Source organism: Canariomyces notabilis (assembly GCF_033297395.1).
Source record: "Canariomyces notabilis strain CBS 508.74 unplaced genomic scaffold N656scaffold_25, whole genome shotgun sequence".
NCBI lineage: Eukaryota > Fungi > Ascomycota > Sordariomycetes > Sordariales > Chaetomiaceae > Canariomyces > Canariomyces notabilis.
Window position 1 is genome coordinate 356,955 of NW_027041847.1, and position 20,345 is coordinate 377,299.

Consider the following 20,345-nt stretch of genomic DNA (forward strand, 5'->3'; position numbering starts at 1 on the left):
ATGGCGTGTGCTTGCGACTATATAAGGTGACTTGAGAACGGAATAGATCAAATAGAGCAGTCATACATAAGCTTCGGTAGCCCCTAAACAGTGTTGCCACTGGTGTTACAGTGCGGTCCATAAACACACTGGAGGCAAACTGAACTGGTCTATCAATCACAATGTGCGGAGCCCGAGGTTTAAGTCCCTTGAAGATTGAAACCACATCATAGAGTACCTAAGTGCATGGCCAATACACCGGCAGTTGAGGTATTGTACTCGAGATACACGAGCGGTATACCTACTTACCTCTAGCCTAACACCTAATGAGATGCCGGGATGAATCCTCAACCCGAATTACCCGTCCGCAACACTCCCGCCCTCCGATCGTTCCCCTTGCTCCACTTTAGCAGCCATCTTCTTCTCCTTCTCCTTCCGTCTCCTCTTCAGCTTCTTCTCGCGGTTCAATCGCTTCCTCTTCTCCTTCAGATGCTCCTCCTTGGTAACCAAACTCCTCTCCTTGGCCGCCTCGGCCTCCCTTTTCGCCTTTTCCCTCTTCCTCAGCACGATCCGCCTCTTCTTGCCCGGCCGTCTCTTTGTCATCTTGCTCATCGTGCTCCCCGGTTCCTCACTCCCCTCCTCTCCCTCGGCTCCGACCTTAGCACTAGCCGCCCAAGCATCGGCACCAGTGTCGGCCGTGATCCTAACAGTCACCACCCGCCAGGGGACCTCAAGCCCCCATGCGCGTTCCTCCCTCGCGCGGCGGACCACCTCCCGCCCGGCCACCGCCGCAAGGCGGAACTGCTCCTGCTGGAGAGGCGTGAGCGGCCCGCGGATGTAGTGCGACAGGGGCCGCGAGGCGATGGGCCGGGCGGACGGTACATATAGCTCATCGTCTTGCGAGGGGAGGACGACTTTTTGGGAAGGAGCCGAGGTGGAAAACAGGCGGAAGGCGAAGGCTTCTTGTTGTTGTTGTTGTTGTTCCTCACCTTCCTTCCATGCTGCTTCTGCTGCCTCGTCTTTGGGTTCCGAGGCTTCGCCTGGATTTGGTTCCGATGAGCGGGGAATATCGGCTACGGGAATGGTGGTGGTGGTGGTGAGGGCCGGGATGGCGAGGATTGATGACAGGTGCGCATTCAATCTGGCGCGCAGTTGTTCCGCGTCTTCCTGCTGCTGTTCATGCTCATGGTCTCGGCTAGGGCTGGAATGCCGGTCCGGAGAGAAATCACGGAGGTCTTCTCTTCGTACTCTGCGCACTTGAGTGGTCAGTGTGACGGACAAATAAATGCCCGTGGCAAAAGGAAATGAAAGGGCACAGACATACCGCTTTGCGTCTGGGATCTCAAACATATCTAGTTAGAATATCATATATAGCATTGATGAGTAGGTATCAATGTCTGCGCGGCCGGCGGATGTGTGATGTGTGTGTTGAGTTGTCGATTCATCAATGAACGTTCATATCAATAACTATGCTGAGGTGAGACTTGAGTTTTGAAAGACCCTGTTGAATTTCCGCCAGCTGGCAGACAGACGTTGGAGAAAGCGCGATCTTCCACATCTACCTAGTTGACTAAATACCCTAACCCTCGAATGAGACGCCTCGCGGTGCCAAAACCCCGAAGAACCGAGGACACACAAGTTCCCGTCCTCGGCCAGCTGCATGCCGCCCGGGACGGAGATGCGCCCCGTCTTTAGGAATCTGCTCCGCCACCTCGGGAATGTTTCTCATGCAAGAGCGCACAACGCCGGAAACACGATTGGTCTCGGCCGCGAGCCCAGACGGCAAAAACGCCCAGACAACTTCACAACAATACCTTATTAAGAAAAGGCAAAGCGATCATTTCACTCTCTGTATTTCAACTTGTATTCTGATTAACGTTGGCGAACCTTGACCATACAACAATTGAAGTCGGCCCTTGTCCAATAAATACAAACGGGACCCTGTCGTTGCCGACTTAGGTCGGGGGGTATCAGAGGCGAACTTTTCCTCCGCCGTGCATTTGACCATTTCCCGACCAAATGACCATGCCTCCCAGTGTGTATATCAAAATTGCGCAGAACGACGCCGCAGCCGCCTTTTCCTCTTTTTTTCGTGGATGCCGCTGGATTTGAGATTTGATTTCAAGTCGTAGGCATTGTACAATGATACTGATACCCCTGGGTGGATGAGGTCGCCGCCACCATTTCACCTCCAAAAATATAGGTAGGTATCCTTGCGCGTTTCGAAACCAGCTGGAGAATACATCAGATGATACTGGCCGGGCAGTCAAGAGAAATCCAACGTAAAATATAGCTTCGTCAGTCAATCAATCAGGTCCTGAGTGGTAACCGTGTGAGAGGGGAAGTCGACGTGTACCATGTGTGCTGGGTGTGATGCGCGTCCGATAAGTGTAAGTGTATGAGACAGAACATAAGACTGATGGTATCGATCCAAAATCCGCTTTGCCGCCAGCTTCCGCCAAGCGTTCGGGTGTTAACAGTGAAGGCCAGATGTGACAATGATGCTCCGAGGCAGAATTGAATATGAACAAGAATAATAGAGAGGGAAATAGTCGAAAGATGCAGAGTTCCGCCCAGACATGTGGCATTCGCAGACAACAGCGAAGCTGAAAATCACGTCCAAGCCCCAACACCAAACCAAGCGTGCCGCCTAACCAACCGGCAAAATACACACTCTCATTTTGCTCCATCCGCCCAAGGCCAAACTGGTGTGGCTGTCCCGTGTTCTGGAGCTGGGTGGCGTCGCCCCCGTTGTTCTTCACTGTGAGCTTTCGGCTCAACCATACCACGCCGCTGCCTCGGACGAATATCGACGCTCGGCTGGAGAACGAGATGAAGGCGCTCTTGGAGGGCCTTGATCCATCAGTCAAGTGAAACGGAGCCGATCAAGTTGCGACGTGATGTCGTGTAGCATATCTAGGTGTACAAGTGGGAGTATTCATGAGGGCTGGAAGTGTTAGATCGAGTCAAAGCCAGCCATCTGTGTTCGCTCCGGTTATAAAGGCACCGTCGCAGATTCCTTCTCCACGGTGACGGGTGATCCGAGATCGTGTTAGGGGCTACGACCCCCCCACCACTCGACGCCTTTTCTCCCCTCAAGCCGCATTCCAGGCATAATGACCCACGCTTCCATACAACCCACCCGCCGAGGGCGCACCGTGTGACTGTTGCGTTTGTTGCTGCGGCGGCCCTGGCGGTGGTGGATGCGGCTCGGATTTGACGCTGGGGAAGGCATACGGTCTATCCGCGCCGCCTGGGGCACTACCATTCGTATACGATACGCTCGGAGCAGAGGGTTCCCCGGCTGTCGTGGTCCACGACTGCGAAGGAGGGAAATAATCTCGAGGCGGTGGGGCATTCGGCGCTGTAGCTGACGGGGGCGCTGATGCAGTGTCTTGGCTAGGCGTACCATACGCCGCTGATGCTCCTTGCGCGGGCGGGTGCTGCGATTGCGGGCTCATCTCGCTAGTGCCGTACACTGGCGGGGGCCCATACCTGTACTCGCCCGAGGCTGTGTCGTTGGAAATGGAGCTGGCGACCGACTGGTGACTGGCATGGCGCGGGCTCTTGGACGGCCGCGGATTATTGTCCACGTAACGGGGCACATTGAGCGAATTGTCGGCCGTGGCCGACAGCGACAGGTGTTGGGGTGCTGAGGTGCTCTGTACGTACGTCGCGTACTGCGTGCGTATCGGCGGTTGTTGCTGCTCCTGCGCTACTAGAGATAGTTGTACCGACGGCATGGACGTCGGTTGGATGGGCATCTCCTGAGGCTCGGCGGTGAAGCTTGGCGCTCCTGATAGGGGCATCTTCTGATAAGGTTCCGAAGGCATCGTTGTCGTCGGGTACGTGGCTGATCCGGGGTTGTGCGGCATAGACACTTGGCTCGGAGGATTCCATGTCGTCGGATACGAGCTACCCGTCACTGTTAGTATTTCGTTCCCTTCTCCCCTTGCCCCTGCTATCGGTCCAACCGACTCCAATCCAGCCATGAAAAGCGGGGCAAGACTTACTTGGATCTCATCTGCATCGGGCTTTGCGGCATTTGCTTAGGGGCGGTGAAGGTGAAGGCCGACCGGGGCACGTCCAGACTCGACACGCGGGGTCTGGAATCGTACGGGGGTTTGTTCAGGATGACTGCTTGGGCAACGATTCCGTGGCCCGTCTCGACCAACGTCTGCCCTCGGGAGCCAGCACTTGACCCTAGCAGTGGAATCTCCTTCCTAGCCTGGAAGTTCCGTGGACTCCTTCCCCGCACCACAATCGGCGCCGTCGTCAGCTCCGATAGCACCAGTTTCTGGCCGTTAGCCAGCGTCCCATGCAGTTTGAGATGTAGCACGAAATGCTGCTGAAGCTCTTTTCGCCTCCCATTGTTTGCCGTCGCTCTATAAACCAAGGTTAGTCATCGTCTCACGGCTAGGAGACAATCAAGGCGGGAACCCACATCCTGAACTGCAGTCGCCGCCATCCAATGGGGTAGATGGCGTAGTGGTCGCCCCCGGTCTCCTCTTCCTCCTCGGACCACGGGATCAAGGGCAAAGTCGGCGGCTCCTGGTCAGGTGTCTGGTTGACCTCGGGCGCGTTCGGGGGCGGTGTCTTCCAGGGGATCACAATCAAGCGGACGGGATGGCCATCGACAGATTCGATCGCGGATATGCTAACCTCCATGTTCTTGATCTGGCTCGTCTCTCCTGATTCCAGGAGGACCGACAGCGGGATCTGGGGGAAGCAGAGGCTGCCGCTGATTTGGAAGAGGTTGCGTCGGTAACACGTCAACTCGGCATTCAGCACGTTGCCGTCTCCAGTCGTTGAGGGAAACTCGGATAGGAAAAACATGCCGTGGAGCTGTGCCTCAATCTCCATCTCGTGGATCCGGCCCTTGGCGTCGATGATGGTGTGTTTGTCCCCCACTTTCTTGAAGGATAACAGCTTCTGGTCGTGGTTGGCCGGCTTATAGTCTTCTCGCAGGTCCTGTACCATCTCCGTGTACGGAGCCTGGTCTACTTGCGAGTAGGGGCGCTTCAAGCTGTTGATGCCGGGAATGCTCATCAACGAAGGGTGCGGGTACCTGTCGTACGTGTCGCCCTCCTCCTGGCCAGGCCGGCCCTGCTGATACTGGGGATGATAGTCCATGTTGTGTTGGCGACTTCTGGGGCGGACGAGATGTGATGATGTTGATGGAGGCACTGTTGCCGAGGGATCTTGAGGGTTAAACCTGCCCGTCATTTGCACCGGGTTCCCATAGTTATTAGACCAGAGGCTGCCGTGTTGCGTCTCAGCCCTCGGCTCGGTCATCGTGTACGTTGCCGTTGCTGACATGGGAAACAACAACAACCCTTCCCAACAAGGGCGTTGGAGGGAGTTCGCTACAGGAGCCCCGCCCTGATATTTGATTGAAAATCCCAAGACCTCCTCAAGTACTGCCGAACCTTCCTTATCTCAAGACGCCAACACTCGACGACTAAGAGAGGTTGAATGTTTTGTTTGGGACCCGAAGCTGTGGCGAAGGCGTACAGGTCGGATCACAACCCGCGCGAACTAGGCCATGGGGGAAGTGTGTATATACTTGTATGTTTCTAAGCCAATACGATCAGGTGCTGGACTAGGTCGTTTTATGAGAAGGCTTCGGCAGTCTCCCGGGGGTAGCGGCAAGGGGAAGAGGCGAGGCTACCCTAGCGGCTTTGCAACTGGCAAGGAAAATGTTTAACACCGCTTGCAGGGCCGGTGCAGAACCGTTCCAACCATACAGGGAAGGAGGTTGAGAAACGGGGCGATCTGGCAGGCAGACCCGAGGCCCCCTTGCTAGTCCAGATGGGGCAAGAAACCTCCCAGGGTTCGCACCCGGGCAAGCACAAGGATGTGATTGCACACGCTTCACATCAGCCCAGTTCCCCTTGGCCCACGCTGCTATGGCCGGCTCATCTCCCACTGAGAAGCATGAACCTGAAGAAGACAAGCCGGAGACGGTATCCCCTCTGGCCTTGGTCCAGCGGCCCTAAACCGGCCAGACTGCTCGCGCAAGGTCCACCCACAAGGGCAAGAAAAGCCAAACCAAGAGGCATACACCTATCCGGATGGGGTAGTGTACTGCGAAAGGACATTGGGACGGGGGTGTGCAAGTATAGGAATCATGTAGTGATGGACACTCGTACAACAGTCGTGGTGTGCCCTGCGTGCGCGAAGCTTGATTGATGAGTATGTACATACACGACGACACCAGATTTCAATACAGCTCCCCTCCTTCTCGTACCCTGTTTCCCCTCTGCCGAGCGGTCTTCGGAATAACAGTGTGCTGGCTCGATGAGGAATGGCCCAAGGGCAGCGAAGAACCTGGCATGGGGGGTTCTGAATGGACGTAAAGAGGTGGGAACATCTGGCCAAGCCGAGCGATCAGAGGAGCGGACAGGACGGCAAGCCCGCCCTCCGCCCCTCCTCCGTTCCTCCTCCGTCCAATCCTGGGTCAGGCATCAGGACCCCGGTCGATGGACCTTCCTCGGCCGAGCGAACAGGGATATCTGATTAGCAGAAAAGAATCCTCCGAGGGACGCTCGCGACCCGCAATGATTTGGACGACCGTTGGGCAAGACAGCGACGAAGGGCCCCCGCGTGTGCTCCAGAAGGGAATGGCGTCTGTGAGAGAAAAGTCGGTTCACGAGATTGCCCTGGACCGGGGTAAGCAGAGACGAACCACCGAACCCCAGCAAAGACTCGGCTGGCGAAGCTAAAAATCCACACACCCCTGTCATATTTCTTTCCCCTCCCCACTCCAACCCAAAGGAGGTCACGGAGAGCAGCAATAACAAAGCCCGTTATAGGTGGCTTGAACTTGTCGACGGATAGACGCTCTGTGAACCTGGCAATTGACAGAAGTCCGATAGAGGAAATCAGCGGTTACGCAACGCAGCCGCATTATCGCCCACTAACGTACACTATAGAGGCGTCACCATGTTGAAATTATGGAGGAGACGTCTCCACATGTAGTTAGATTGGCCTGAAATATTACGGATCCCATAAACTCGCCATAACTTCTCTACGCCGGCGAGGCGCCTTGGGAACGAACGAGTGGACCAAGGCGAGTCTGCAATTCTGCGAGTCTGTGCAGTGCGTGTGCTATGTCTCTCGTCCCGTCCCAAGCAGGAAGGACACACAAGCGACAGCGGGAGAGAAGAGATATTCATCTGACCTGCTTGTCCGTGTAAGGGTGCCGGCGTGTCTGAGGATACTTGACAAATCCCTTCGTACGGTGGGATAAGTGTAAGAAAGCGAAAAGATGGGGGTGACGTTTGTGGCTGGAACGGTCCATCTGTGGGAGTAACGCCACCTCCATGGCTTTTGGTAGGAAACGTTAGTTACAGTAGGACGCAGAATTCCAAGGAGTTGGGATGGTGGAAGTGCGAGGCGCTCTCTCCCACGAATCGAGTCGACTGATGAGTCCCTTCGATATTGAGGAACCCTGAAAGAAATGGGTTTCGCGGTTCACCAGCAGTTCTGCCACCAGAGCGGTGGGGGGAAAGCAGGGAGAGGAGCTAGGACACCCCGGTCCTGCAATGCCCGATCCGGTCGTGGTGCAGAGCAGGGGGAAGACCGCGCTTCACCATCCGAAAGGCTCCGTGGCGGCCAGGAGGAAATGCGGAGGTAGTGTAGGGAAACGGCGCGTCACGACATTCCCGAAAGGGAACTGGGTGCCTGGGCCGCTAGCGCCATGGCCTGCACCCCGGCTGACGTGAAGGCGCCCTGAGCCCGCCGCGGCGACACAAATCTCGGAGCATCAGAATCGTTGTCCACAACTTTGTGCGGGAGAGACAACCGTTTGCGGATGCCGCGTCTGGTGGCACGGCAGCGAGCTCCCTTATCAAGGCTCGGCGGCACAGACGCCAGCCGTACCTTCCAGTTCCTACCAATGTCTAACCTGCCTTGGGGAAAAGAGAACCTGTCTTTGAACAATGTTGCCGATTGCTTCTTTTCGCGTGGTAAAATCCGGCGAGCTTGGAGATTTTTCGTCACGCCACAGCAGATGCAAATGCGTGGCTTTGATCTGGCCGCCTGCTGCTCTCGTCCGTTATGATTGGACCAGGAGTGCGGAACCGAAGGCCCTCGTCAAAACCTGTCGGTCGCTGTTCATCGACATGCCTCTTGCTGTATCGTGCATGCAGGTGGATATGAGGCAGGTGCATACAAGCAGCTAGCTGTCGTAGCAGGGAGCGCGGCAGAGGCAAGACGGCTGCTGCTCGGCGCCATCGCCAGAGAACGACAACGTTTCCAGCGGTGCGGACAACGACAAAGGTCTGCAGTGTCACCCATTCCAGAGGCGTTAATACGAAGCATTGTCGTATAGGCTGTCTTTCCCCAAGAGAACTGATAGTGACAGAATCTGATCTCATGTAGATGGTTGCCAGCTGGTAAGTATCCCGGACCCAGCATGTGTGCAGACGTTGCAACCGCTAGTTGGGATGTGAAGTGCAATGTAGGATAAATTGCATCGCAGCCCTGGGGCCTGGGGAAATGAAGGGTGTGCAGCCCAAGCTGTCTCTTGTTTCTAAAAACGGCCCTTCGGCAACGGCGATGGGCATCACACTGCACTGCACTAGACTAGTGTAATGTGCGTGTATGGAATACACTGCATACATTCATCTGTGGTATGTACTAGTAGGTACGGAGGTAGTTCCTTCAAGGTTTGCGAGAGACCGACGACATAGCGCCGTGACTGCCGCGGCCGCGCTTCAACACAATGCCGCGCTTTCCCTCCCTAAGGTAGTCTCGGTGGGCTCGGTGGCAGCCATGACCAGTAGTACCCTACATGTGTACTAGCAGTTGCAGTTTCTATTGTCTGTTTCCCGATCAAGCGGTCGCAATATCAGGCAATTGCTTTTCTCCCTCCAAAACTACCTGACATTCTTTTCTGATAACTCACTGCTCACACACCTGTAATACTCGAGACCTGCCCCTGTGTACTGTACAAGTACATACGTACTTCGTACGGAGTGTGCGATCCTAGGTTTAACGTTATGTCGTGGGACGGCCAACGTTAGCCACACCTCGCTTGGCTTCTGGCCGGATGTGGCGTCGTTAGTAATGTCTTAGTTTTTGAAATCCAGCATGCATACGGTAGGCGAGTCGGCCCTGATAAGCCCACGATCCGTATTCTTAAATTCTTAATAACTGATAGCTTTAGCCCTTTCTATCTCTTTAGGTTATTTCTGTTCCTTCCTTCTTTCCCTCTTTACCCCATTTTTCTCTCTTTAGCTTTTTCTGCTCTTGCCCTCATTGATGAGGAGGGCCAATAATGTCAGACAGGTAAGTAGAAGGCCCAACCATGCCTAGTGTGGTAGTAGTGTAGTGTAGTTACACCCATACTAATCCGGCTGTTGCCGGTGGCTTTCGGGTGCAACGTTCAAACGTTACAATTCACGATTCCCATCGGGCCCAGGTCAGGGGACTTACGGGCAAAATTTGCGAGATCTGCTTAGTGTCAATGCCGATGTGACGTCTCTTCGCATCGCATCTGAACGCTCACGCACCTGTCAGGCGCAGCCAGATGCTCTGCTAAACCGTCACGACCGTCTCGACAATCATTCAGGCTTCAAGGTGCGCTATGTCAATTTGTCAATTGTTGAGCCAGGTGAGCGCTGCAGGGGCGATGCCACACTCCGTTGACCGTCGAAGGCTCAAATTAATAAAGTGCGACTACCTGCACGTGCTGTCGTACGCGATAGTATGTGTAGCTCTCACAGCTTAGGCCAACGGTCATCTGCCTGGGTGTTCTCAGATTCTGATACCTGACCAACGTGAATTGACGGTTCGCTGCGAAACCAAAACGCGAACAGCAACCGCCACGGGGAAATGAGACAGAGTGCTGGGACAGTTACACTCATTGAGCAGCCGCCGTGATGACTCTGATAAGATGAAGGCACCCAAGTACCGGGCCGAAAAAAAACATTCATGTTCCCAGCAATTATCTCGCTTGCTCTTACACTATTGACCGGGACTTCAGCATGTCCTCAATCCTCATGCTCATTACTCGCAGACCGAGGTTCTTTCTCTGATGAAGCCCGTCTTATCGCCTCCGGCTTAAGGCTATATTTGCTGGCTAATATAGTGGTACCGCATTCTTCCCCTTGTCACCCAGTGCCTGACATGCAGGCCTGCAAAGGATGACAAAGCTTTGTCCTTCAATGTTCTGCCCACAGCAACTTCATCGCAGCTATGGTGGGCGGTTGATGAAGAGCTGGAAAGACTGGCCTATCGACGGTCAAGGAATCGCAGTCGCTCTGTGGACCTCACTGGTACGCGACATAGGTACTGGATAAGGAGCTAGGGAGGAGAGCTTGCACTACATTTCGGGACTTGAGCAGACCGCGGCACCTGGTGCCGGCACTGCCCTGCAGTCATCGACTGATGTTGCAGCAAGCCCGGCTGTCAGCTCTCGGCCGGCGACCTCCCATCACACCCCCCATACGCCACCACAACCATCAGAGTTGCAAGATCGGCCAACCTTGCCCTCGCCAAATGTGGGGATGTCATCATGGGGGCAAACAAGGTTTCCAGATGATCGAAAAAGATGCGCGCCAAAGGCTGGCACACTGAAATATGGTGTGGCTCTGGCACCAACGCTGCCAGCCGAGCCAGCTAGCTGAGCTAGCTTCTCGAGAAAACATGACGAATCGGCACGGCAGCCGCTTCACGGCCATGGTTATAGAAAGCCGCCGCTACACTGGTGCTCGTCATTCATCACTTTCCTGCCGGAAAGCCCATCAGGCGCTCCACTACAGAAAAGCGGGCGGTTGGCGGAATGGCTTTGCCAGCGAGATTGCAGCACCAAATCTCTCTCGGCAAGGGTGAAGAAGCGCCTAGACTGTTTTCAGCAGCCTTCTCCGGCCTGACTACCCCATCCACGGAAATCCTACTCCCCACTAGGGAGAGCAAGAATCCCATGCGGAGCACGCGGGCCCCTCCCGTGTCTTTGCCGTGGTGGAGGGGGGAGAAGATCCGCTGGCTGCCGGGCTCGTTGTCATGGTTGGATCATCATGCACTGCGATAATCGGTTTGATGAGGCGGCCAGCTCAGTGTACGGTACTATCTGCGTGTGGCTCGAGAACGCGGTAGCCGATAGGAAAAGCTAAAAGCTTAGCTGAGCCCAAGCTTGCTAGCGCCCATTTGCGCCTGGCAGTCAATGGAAGAGATGCCATGGGCATGTCTGCCCAACGTCGACAGTAAAGCGAGCGAGTACCTTTGACAAGTTCAGCAAAGGACTCGTCAATGAGCCATTTGGTATCCCCATGCTGGACTTGTTGGCAGGGCGTGTGCTGTATGTACATTGTCTAGCTTCTCAAAAATCCACCGGCTACACCTCATGCTTTCTCTATACATTGGGAACATCATCTAATGAACCAGCAGGACACATCGAAGACACTTCTTGCCTGACTACGTACACATTACAGAGGTTTCGCTCTTATTAACCAGAAACAGCGGCACAGTCTGTCGCCAACGATTCGCAGCGTCTAGTCTCCTTTCCGCAAGCCCGGCGCATTTTCGTGCCTAGTTTATGTCTTCTTCGCCGTACACTCGCACGTACTCGGCGCCGTAGCTTGTGTCCTTCCCAAAGGGGAGGCGGGGCAGGAAGGGGAAGGGAGGTGGAGTTGACCAGGTCACCCCACTTCCGTACTTTCAGTTGCCTGCTCTCAACCTGGATCATCAAAATTGCCTACACCAAGACGATATTGGACCTCTTCCAAGTAAAGAAACACTCGATATTGGCCCGCACCAGTCGTTGTCTCGTGGCAGCGGAAGGGAAGGGCACGGCTGCAGCCCTACCTATCGAGGGCCTCGTCGATAATTGACGGCTGATACCCTGGAAATTCGACAGCCGCCTAGGTGGTTTGGAGATGGGCTCAATCTACTTGCTACAAGATCTATGTCGTTGATCCTGGATTCAAGCCGTTCCCCAGAGTCCCAGACAGACGCGGAGAAACAACAGAAACATTCTAGAAACAAAGAGACGGGCGCCTGCCATCTAACAATGATTACTGCAATTTTCAGGCATTGGTTCATCGGGCTGTCACCGAACTCTCCATAGCGGAACCCAAGGTTGAGGTTGAGGACTTGAGGTTGGTTACCAGGTAGTCTCTGCAAACAGTGCAAAGGACAAGCTTATCACGTTCCGACAGTAAACGTATTTTACATACATACCCACAGCCGACTGAGACACGGCGCCGCCTTTCACCGTCTGAACAACTTCCGCCAAGAAGACTAGTTGGCGCTGCAGGCACCAGCGGAAGAAGTGGCCCGCAGCCGGTGACACTAACACAGCCTTCATGCTCGTCATAGCTTTTCGACAGCACTCCTGTCTCGATTCCATTTCCAGCAGCAACATGTCTGTGTCCGCGCCAATGCCAATGTCCGCGCAGTGCGCCTAACTACCTACTTAGTGCAGCGTGCTGCTTTGCGCTGCTGTCCCGGTGCTGACGATATGTACATGTACATATCTCTCTCCAGTTTTCCTTTTTTGGTTCCTTAATTGAATAGATGCCGGTGGACGCGGGAAGTCACCAGCGCCATGCAAAACTCCCTCACGGGATGGCACCCTGCCAATCGAATCCTGGGGTGGGGTTAGGTTCTTCTGGGGCAGCGCCAGGAGAGGGGCGCCGTTATTGCAGCAAGTGGTGACTTTAGCCTGGAAGGGCCGATTCGGCGGCGCTGGCAATTTCCCAGCCAATGGCAGCGACGAAAAGTCGAGCTGGGAAAACAAGGTGCGGCTGCGTTGATCGTGGCGCATGGCCGCCTCCATCCCGCTTCTCGCCCCTTTTTCACTCGTCGCTTGTCTCGAGCTTGTCACCGACTGCTGGCTGGTCGGCTGGTCTAGTGTGTCCTGTGCATGCTGCATGCTGCACCGGGTCTGATTGGGCGCTTCCACGTCGCTTGAAAGTCGTGAACCGTTAACGTCAACAACTATCCTCAAAAATCGATTTTTCTCGGACACACAAGCCCCCTACATTGTGCGGTACGCTACCGTAGCTGACCGGGACACAAGTGAACAGGCGGCCCATCATCATGACAGTGGACCTATTCGGAGTTTATTAGATGCTACCGAGCTTGTCGATTTAGCTTTGGTGGGGATCCGCTGGCCCCGGTTTGCCGTGATTCCGAACGAAACCCAGCAAAAAGAGCTCCATATCAAATCCTTGTTCGCTCCTTGCACTCACCAACTCCAGAAAGTCCAAACCGTTTTGGGGGACCGACCAAAAGTTCCCCTGGAAGCCCTGGATAAGCCAAGGGGAGCGTTCCCGCCAAACGAAGTGATGTCGATGCCAAGTGGAGAAAAGTCCCGACCTGCCCAGACCGGAGGTCCTACTTCTTGTGGTAAGTGGCTTATTAACTTATCGAGAGGCTCAATCATAATAGACTCCTCCGTGCAACGAGGCTGAAAGCCTGAAATCATCAGTGTCGAGAATCAAGATGGGGTCTCCCACGAACAATCAGGTTCGACCGCAATCTCATGCTGAATCGGCTGATGCTTACCCTAGCCTCAAGTATTGTGTCTCGGTGTCTGGTAATTATCCAGTTACCTCTTTTTACACTAATGCCTTCGTATCTTTGGTGTCCATTTTGTTGCCTGCCTTGACAACCGACGGTTCATCATGGATTATTATCGGTTTGAGGACTAACGCTGTCCAGATACCCGCCGCGTACTTTGTCTACTGTGTACCTATGCTCCAACTCGGTGCTCTATCCCAACGGATCATCGGCCGTTCGGGCGCGGCTGCCGCTGAGACTGGACGGAGCAACGACATTCATTACATATGGAAACCTCACGATGCAATCGATCAATACCTCGATGGCCCGTTTTCGGTGTTTCGTTTGAAACATTCGAAACACCTGCGACGATGGTGAGGAGGTCTGGCTCTGCTTGTTTCCCGAACTTGCAGCAGCCCTCTTGACCCCGGTTTCCGCCTTTCCCTTTCGTGGGCAATAGTGTACGAGTACAATGTGTAAGTCTGGGTACCTAATACGCTAGCGCAAAGCAGGCCAGCCAAGAGTACAGTAACACGTTCCCTGGCGGCGTTGCAACGCAACAAGTCACGGCAAAAGCGTCAAATTGGACTCCACAAGCAGCCTACGCTATCCTGCAGCCTAGGAAGGGCATGGCGTTGACAGCAAGGCGTAAGTCAACTACGGTTGAAACTTGAAAGGTCCAAGTGATGGACCACAATCTCAGGCTCCATCTCTGCCTCGGATTCGATGGCTTCATCACCGGTGTCATCTCGTTCTCGCCGAGCATATCCACTTCATTAGTTATAACCACAATGCGAACCACCAGGGCAATGCGAAGAAAGGGAAACGCATGATGGAGATCGGCTGCTCCCTGGTTCAACGACCCCTGGACCAGAGCCAGGCACCATGCCTTCGCTTGCGGAAAGAAGTACCGAAAGGGCATTACCCTTGCTCCTCCAACGTCAACTCCTCTAGTCTAGCTAGGTTGTCCTTTTGGCCCCGTCTAGCAGCAAATGCTCAACACGAGCGGCCATAACAAGCACATGAACAAGAGCGAATGCAGTTTCTATGAGGACGTTGAGCGGGCGAGACGGTGCTCCTACACTGCTGTGGTCCCCCAGTGACCGCGCCTCGCGCTCACCTCGCCTGGCCACCTGATCTGGCATGGTCGGTCCTACTCCTGTGCATATTATCTGCCCCGGTCGGCAACGAACGAAGAGCAAGAGATGGCCTTGTAACTTATGTATGTAGAGTTACATACATACAGCATGTCAGTCTCTCACCCGAACTGCGGAGAGCGTAGCAAGCAGAGGCGGGCATGCAATGGCACGCTTCTCACCCCTTGCTCTCGCACAGGTTGCGGATCATCTTGAGAGCCAGACTCAGGAACATGAAAGGCGAAATCATCCGCACGCAAGATGTGATACAAGTACAGGAAAAGGCGGTGAATAGGTAGCGGACAATGCAAAGAATAATACCGTAGTCAATGATCTGCTCGGGTCGCCGACGAGCTGGTGATGTTCCCTTCTGTCCCTCGTCTATCCGTCCGCCCGGCCATCCGCCAACCTGTCTGCCACGGCGCCCAATAGCATGGCCTATCGAGTCCAGGGGGAGAGAGGATATGCCTTGGCCGCACGCGACCTTCTCGAAGATGCAAGTGGGAAATAAAACCAATCAAATAAAAGAAGAAAGAGACATAGAGAAGGGCTGTTGGATTGTCACTTGGGATACGGATATATGCAGTGCTCGACATGAATCTAATCATCGGATCTGTTACGTAGACCAGAGCATGAAAGGGAGGGGGGTGAAAAAAGGTGAAAGGAGAGTCCTTCCCCCTATTGAAGCAATTTTCGCTGATGGCCGAGACTGGATACGCATACACAGCCGTTTCTGTCAGTGCAGCGGTCCCAAAACGGAAGAGCCAACCTTGGAAGTGTAGGGTAGCTCGGTAGGTCGGTTAGGAGATGACCGAGTATGGAAGCGAAGTATGACCGTACCACTGTTTAACACTGCACATCCCCCATCGGTGGTGTATCTCCGCAGGGGATGGAAGAAGGAACGGGAAATATTGGACTAGCACATACATACATAGATTACACTGCCTAAGTAGTAAGGCTACACTAGATCGGTTTATGTGTTCCCGTGAGAACTACATGTATGTACATACAATAATACACTGCGACCTCCTCACGTTGGTACCATTCAGATCGGCCTCGTTACCGAATTGCACACCTTGCTTCCTCCCTGCCGGTGACACGCTCGCCGCGCACCAGCCAGCCATCGTGATTGCCGGTGAGGTCAGAGGGGCGCATGCATTGTATTGTACAAGGGGCAGGATCAGGGAGCCCTAGCGGCGCAGCCGCTGGCCTACCCGGACCGTATCTAGCCAATGTTTGGATGCCGTACGGAGGTACACACGGTTCGGCCGTTGTCGGCCTACCTACTATTGACACCCATTTCAAATGGCAAATGAACGTCAAAGCGAAGAGGAAAGGGAGAGGGAGAAAAACACCGCCAACGGTCTACACGCGCACTCTCCCAAGCCGAGTAGCGGATGGTGGTACTACGTCCGATAAATCCAGTTCTGCTCGGTTACACAGCGACCGACAAACCCAAAAGGCAAGTTAAGTGTGCTTGCAAAAAGCAGACGAAGAGCCGCAGGCGAGCAGAAACGAAGTAGTAGCGCAGCAGGCAATCCCCAAATTAACACCCCCCCCCCCCCCATTGTGGAAAAGCTGGGGGGAAGGGAGGGGACGGAAAGGGGGCGAAGGGGGGGCGAGGGGGGAAGAGAACAGAGAGGGCCGGACAAGAATGTCACGTAGCCATTGCAGATGGAATATATCTCCGGGGCGCTCTTTCGGGACACAGGCTTGCAGGAGAGCCAGTGCACAAAAGAAGGAGAAAAGTAGTGTAAACGTAAAACAAAAAAGGGACGCAACCAAGTGGCTGAAAGAGAATTCGGCACGATATCACAGCCTTGACACAGGTATTGTATGTACAATATGATAGGACTCGTAAGCCCCTGAGAACACCAGGAAACACCAACGGCATGCTGGATGCGCATACTCACCGTGTCTACACTTAGCTAGCCGTACCAGTATCTGCTGCGAAAAGGGATTCTGCATAGGCATAAAGTAAAGAACATGGTGTGTAACAACTTGCCTAGGCCGTAGTCCAGGGGGCGTTTGCAGATATTGACTGTCCTATGAATACAAGTCTTACACTCAACAACAGGAACGACGTTGCAAAGGCGGCGCCGCCGCCGGTTGATCACTTAACTACTGCAAGTGTCCCTGACGCCAAAAGCACATTGCCACATGGTGAGAACCTGCAGCAGCAACAGGGTCCTTGGCTCCATGACTACGACGGGATAACGAGGAGACCATGACCCCATCTCCATCCCGCCGTATCCCTCCCCTTGCTTTCTTGCCATCGCCTACCGACATCCATCCTCCTCTAGGTCACAAAAGTAAGGCCCGAAATGGCCAGGCAACGGAAAGCCAAGCCGTAGTCGTGAAATGTGACTGCAGTAGCGCACCGCAGATCGCTACGGTGCTAACTCCAGACGCAGACAGACAGACCACGTTGTGATCGGCAAGGTTTATGGGGCAGGGGTTATGAAGGGTGAAAGATGGAACGGTAGCAGCGCTGGCGTTTTGACACGGCGGAAGCAGTTGGAAAGGTTTCATTCAACTTGATCGGATTCATAGATCGACAGCTGCTAGCCGAGCAGCAGGACCTGAACTTGAATCCGGTGGCGGTGGGCATCTTGAGGAGTGTCGTGTCGAGGTATAAGTGCCCGCAGCAACACAGAGGCAAAAACCGTGTCTATGCTGCATCTTCTCAGTCGTCTTCCTCCTCGAGAAGGATATCCTCCTGATCGTTCAGGGCAAGCCTCACAAAATGCCTCACCCACGCCTGATGCGCAGGGTCTAGCTCATCACCGTGTCCAAATTCTCCTAGATCAGCATTTGCCCTGCCGCCTTCCCCTCCGCCGCGGCCATTCTGGTCTCGATTTTGGTTCTGATTCTGGTTGTTGTTATTGAGGTTAACATTGCGCTGCTGTGCGCGTGGTGCCTGATTTGCTGGATTATTGTTATTTTGCCGGTGCAAAGGACCTCCCGCTCGGGCACGGCCCCTGTGCCCGCCGGCAGCGGCAGCACCAACCCCTGCTACTGGACCTTGACGTCCGTTCCCTCTCTGTACTCCTCCACCTCTTGCCATGGGCTGATTTCGTCCTGGTCTCGCTCCTCCTCGATTAGGAGGAGCTGCTGGCGCCACAGCAGGTTGATGCGCGGCTTCTCTAGCCCCATGTCCTCCACGGCCTGGCCCGGCCGGTTGATTCGCAGCTATCCGAAGCACAAGAGGGCCTTCCCGGGCGATGTCGACTCGTCCACCTTCTACCACCGGGTCCTGCTGCTGTGGTGCAGCAGGCTGAACTTCTTCCTCTCCAAAATCCTCCAACTCATGGATAATGTCCTCAATGGGCACGTCGACGACCGCTGCCGCAGGGACAACTTCCCTTGCTGGCGCACCCGGGCCGCCAGCGAAATCATAACCGACGTCGTCGCCATCCCCCATCTCTAACTCCCACAATCGCATGTAACATCCAGTGACGCGCCCGTTAGGCATCTCGTTGAAATGCTGATATGGATTACCAGGGTCCAGCCAAGCAGAGCAAAGATAGCAAAAATGAGTCTGGCACCGGTAGCAAATCATATGGTTACAACCATGCGACTTCTGAGCAGGCGCCTCGCAGGTAGGGCACGGTGTAGTGTGTAGCTTCATGTACTCGAGCGATGCCTGCTCCTCAGCGGTGAGCTCCTCCTTGTCGCGGCGCGGCGTGCAGCGGACGAATTCGCCATGCCATGACTGGTAGCAGCGGCTGCAGAAAGCAAAGCTGCACTCCTCGCAGATGGCCAAACGCTCAGCGGCCGGCTTGTACGTTTCGGACTTGCCCTCGCTCGCGGCGTGATCCTCATCGTCTTCCTCCTCTAAGCCCGACTCATCAGAGGCTTCGGCTAAGTCGAGCCCCTGAGGTTTCTTGTGCTTCTTAGACCTTGCGGCACCATGGCACCAGGGTCGTGGGCAGTACACGGTGTTTTTGTCCGACTCGAGCTCGGTCTTGTATTTTAGCGTCACGTAACGTTTAACCGTCTCCTGATCTAAGGGGATCTGTAACAGCTCGCTGGGGCTGATGAAGGTCCTGGGCTTCTTGCGTTTCTTCCCTGATGCGGACATCGCTTTTGAGCGCTCTTTTGCGCAATTCGGCGCAAGACATCTGACGGCCGCAAGGTCTCCTTCCTTGATGGCGTTGTTGTAAAAATCTTGCAGACACTCGACACAAAAAACGTGCCCGCAGTCGAGCATCCGGTGGCAGAGCGAGCCCTTCTTGGGATCTAAGCTCGGGTTAGTGACGTTTTACATCGATCCACAAAAGACAAGCTATTAGGAGAATAAGGCGGCCTTTCAACTCCCCCTAGCCGTGGATGGCGTTACCGAGCCACTTGGTCGGCAACACCATGTCAGGCATGGCCGAGAGGTGAACAAAGGCGACTACGTACCGAGGCAGACCCCGCAGTTGAAAGTCTCCTTCTCGAATGCTGCCTTTCTCGCCTTGATATCATAATCCAAAATGGCGATCTTGTGCCGCGGGTCGACCTCCAAGGTGCCCTTCTCATCAACGAGACCAAACACGTTCTCGGCGGCCTGCTGCACGTGGTCGATGTATGTAAAGCCAACCATATCTCGGCCCATTTCCTCCCATAATCGGGGCCCGTCATTTTCCAGCTGCTCGACCGTCTCGGCGGGGAGCCACGGCGGGTTGGTTGAGATAGCGATTTGCGGCGGTTGCTCTGCCGGGTATCGGTGTCCAAAGGTTATCTCGAGGCGTATCGAGGGCAGATGCGCTACCTCGTGAGAATCCACGTGGTTCGGCTCAGTTGCGCCCGCCGCGGCGACACCAGCTGGGCCGCCGTTGGCGCCCAGGGGCAACGCATCGTCGGGGGCGGCGGCGGGGAAGAAGACAGTCACGGGCTTGGATGGGGTAACGGGAATGTCGAGGGTGACGGTGTAAGCATCGTCCGGGCGCAGCTGCTGTATCTCAGGATATATAGCGTAGAGGGAGCTGAGCTCGATATCGCGCGGGTTGTCAAAATCGTCAGCCATTTGACCCCTTCTTAACCAGTTGCCTTTCTCCGCCTGCCCTGGCTGTCGCCCAGTTCCGTAAACGCTCTCAACTTGTCAACCCACAGAAAAGCCAGGAGGTGGAAATATAACGCCGTAGTCCTTGCTACCTACCCCAGCACCGAGGGCGAATTAGTAAAGCAGCCGCGTGGAGAACGATGGCCATGCGAGCGTGGCAAACAAGCGTTGCGGCTGTCTTGTTTTCACTCTGCAGTTGGCTGATTCTTCGGATCTAGGATTTAAGGTATTTTATCAAGCCAGCCCAAACGCTGTGGTTAGGGTCAAGTTAAATGTGACGGCGGCATCGTCTCGGCTTTGTACCGCTCTAGGACGAGAACTTGTCAGGGAGGCAAACTCGAGCAAATTCGTCAAGTTTCCGGGCTTCGGTTTCTCTTCCTACACTAGAAACGTCGACCCATCGCGGCGCAAGGGCGATGACTCGTCTCGGCCACTGCAGGGCATCCCAATCTTAGCATTCTGGCTCCACTAGGCTGCTCAGAGGCAGGGAATTAATGGGGAGTTTGACTGAGCGGACTGCGCTGGTTGGTCGAAAAATCTCCCCGCTGCCAAGCGTTTTCTGCCACCACCTAAACCGACTGGACGGCTGGCTTTCGCCTTGGTGCACTGCACTGTGAGACTGACAGCTGAGATGCTGAACGACATCCAACTCGACGTTCCTGGTATTGGCTATC

The 20,345-nt window shown here is 54.8% G+C and overlaps 5 protein-coding genes across 5 annotated transcripts; 1 reads left to right on the forward strand and 4 right to left on the reverse strand.

Annotated features, from left to right (window-relative positions):
• Window positions 1-78: 78 nt before the first annotated feature.
• On the reverse strand, window positions 79-1,618 carry N656DRAFT_847828 (uncharacterized protein). The gene is made up of 2 exons (XM_064819278.1): window positions 1,304-1,618; window positions 79-1,228 (listed from the first exon to the last, which is right to left on the reverse strand). The coding sequence occupies exons 1-2, from the start codon at window positions 1,327-1,329 to the stop codon at window positions 337-339; spliced, it is 918 nt and encodes a 305-aa protein (XP_064667044.1). The 5' UTR covers window positions 1,330-1,618; the 3' UTR covers window positions 79-336.
• Window positions 1,619-3,074: 1,456 nt separating this feature from the next.
• N656DRAFT_716153 (p53-like transcription factor) lies at window positions 3,075-5,298 on the reverse strand (the record flags this gene model as incomplete). The annotated part of the gene is made up of 3 exons (XM_064812106.1): window positions 3,075-3,894; window positions 3,993-4,364; window positions 4,424-5,298. 3 exons carry the CDS (start codon window positions 5,296-5,298, stop codon window positions 3,075-3,077), a joined length of 2,067 nt encoding a protein of 688 aa, XP_064667045.1.
• A 6,804-nt stretch (window positions 5,299-12,102) lies between these two features.
• N656DRAFT_783069 (uncharacterized protein) lies at window positions 12,103-12,994 on the reverse strand. Its single transcript, XM_064815871.1, has one exon. The coding sequence runs from the start codon at window positions 12,857-12,859 to the stop codon at window positions 12,401-12,403; it is 459 nt and encodes a 152-aa protein (XP_064667046.1). The 5' UTR covers window positions 12,860-12,994; the 3' UTR covers window positions 12,103-12,400.
• Window positions 12,995-13,265: 271 nt separating this feature from the next.
• On the forward strand, window positions 13,266-14,059 carry N656DRAFT_783071 (uncharacterized protein). The gene has a single exon (XM_064815872.1). The coding sequence runs from the start codon at window positions 13,432-13,434 to the stop codon at window positions 13,864-13,866; it is 435 nt and encodes a 144-aa protein (XP_064667047.1). The 5' UTR covers window positions 13,266-13,431; the 3' UTR covers window positions 13,867-14,059.
• Window positions 14,060-17,639: 3,580 nt separating this feature from the next.
• N656DRAFT_771061 (RWD-domain-containing protein) lies at window positions 17,640-19,635 on the reverse strand (the record flags this gene model as incomplete). Its single annotated transcript, XM_064813821.1, has 3 exons — window positions 17,640-17,816; window positions 17,872-18,866; window positions 19,032-19,635. The coding sequence occupies 3 exons, from the start codon at window positions 19,633-19,635 to the stop codon at window positions 17,640-17,642; spliced, it is 1,776 nt and encodes a 591-aa protein (XP_064667048.1).
• Between the last annotated feature and the right edge of the window lie 710 nt (window positions 19,636-20,345).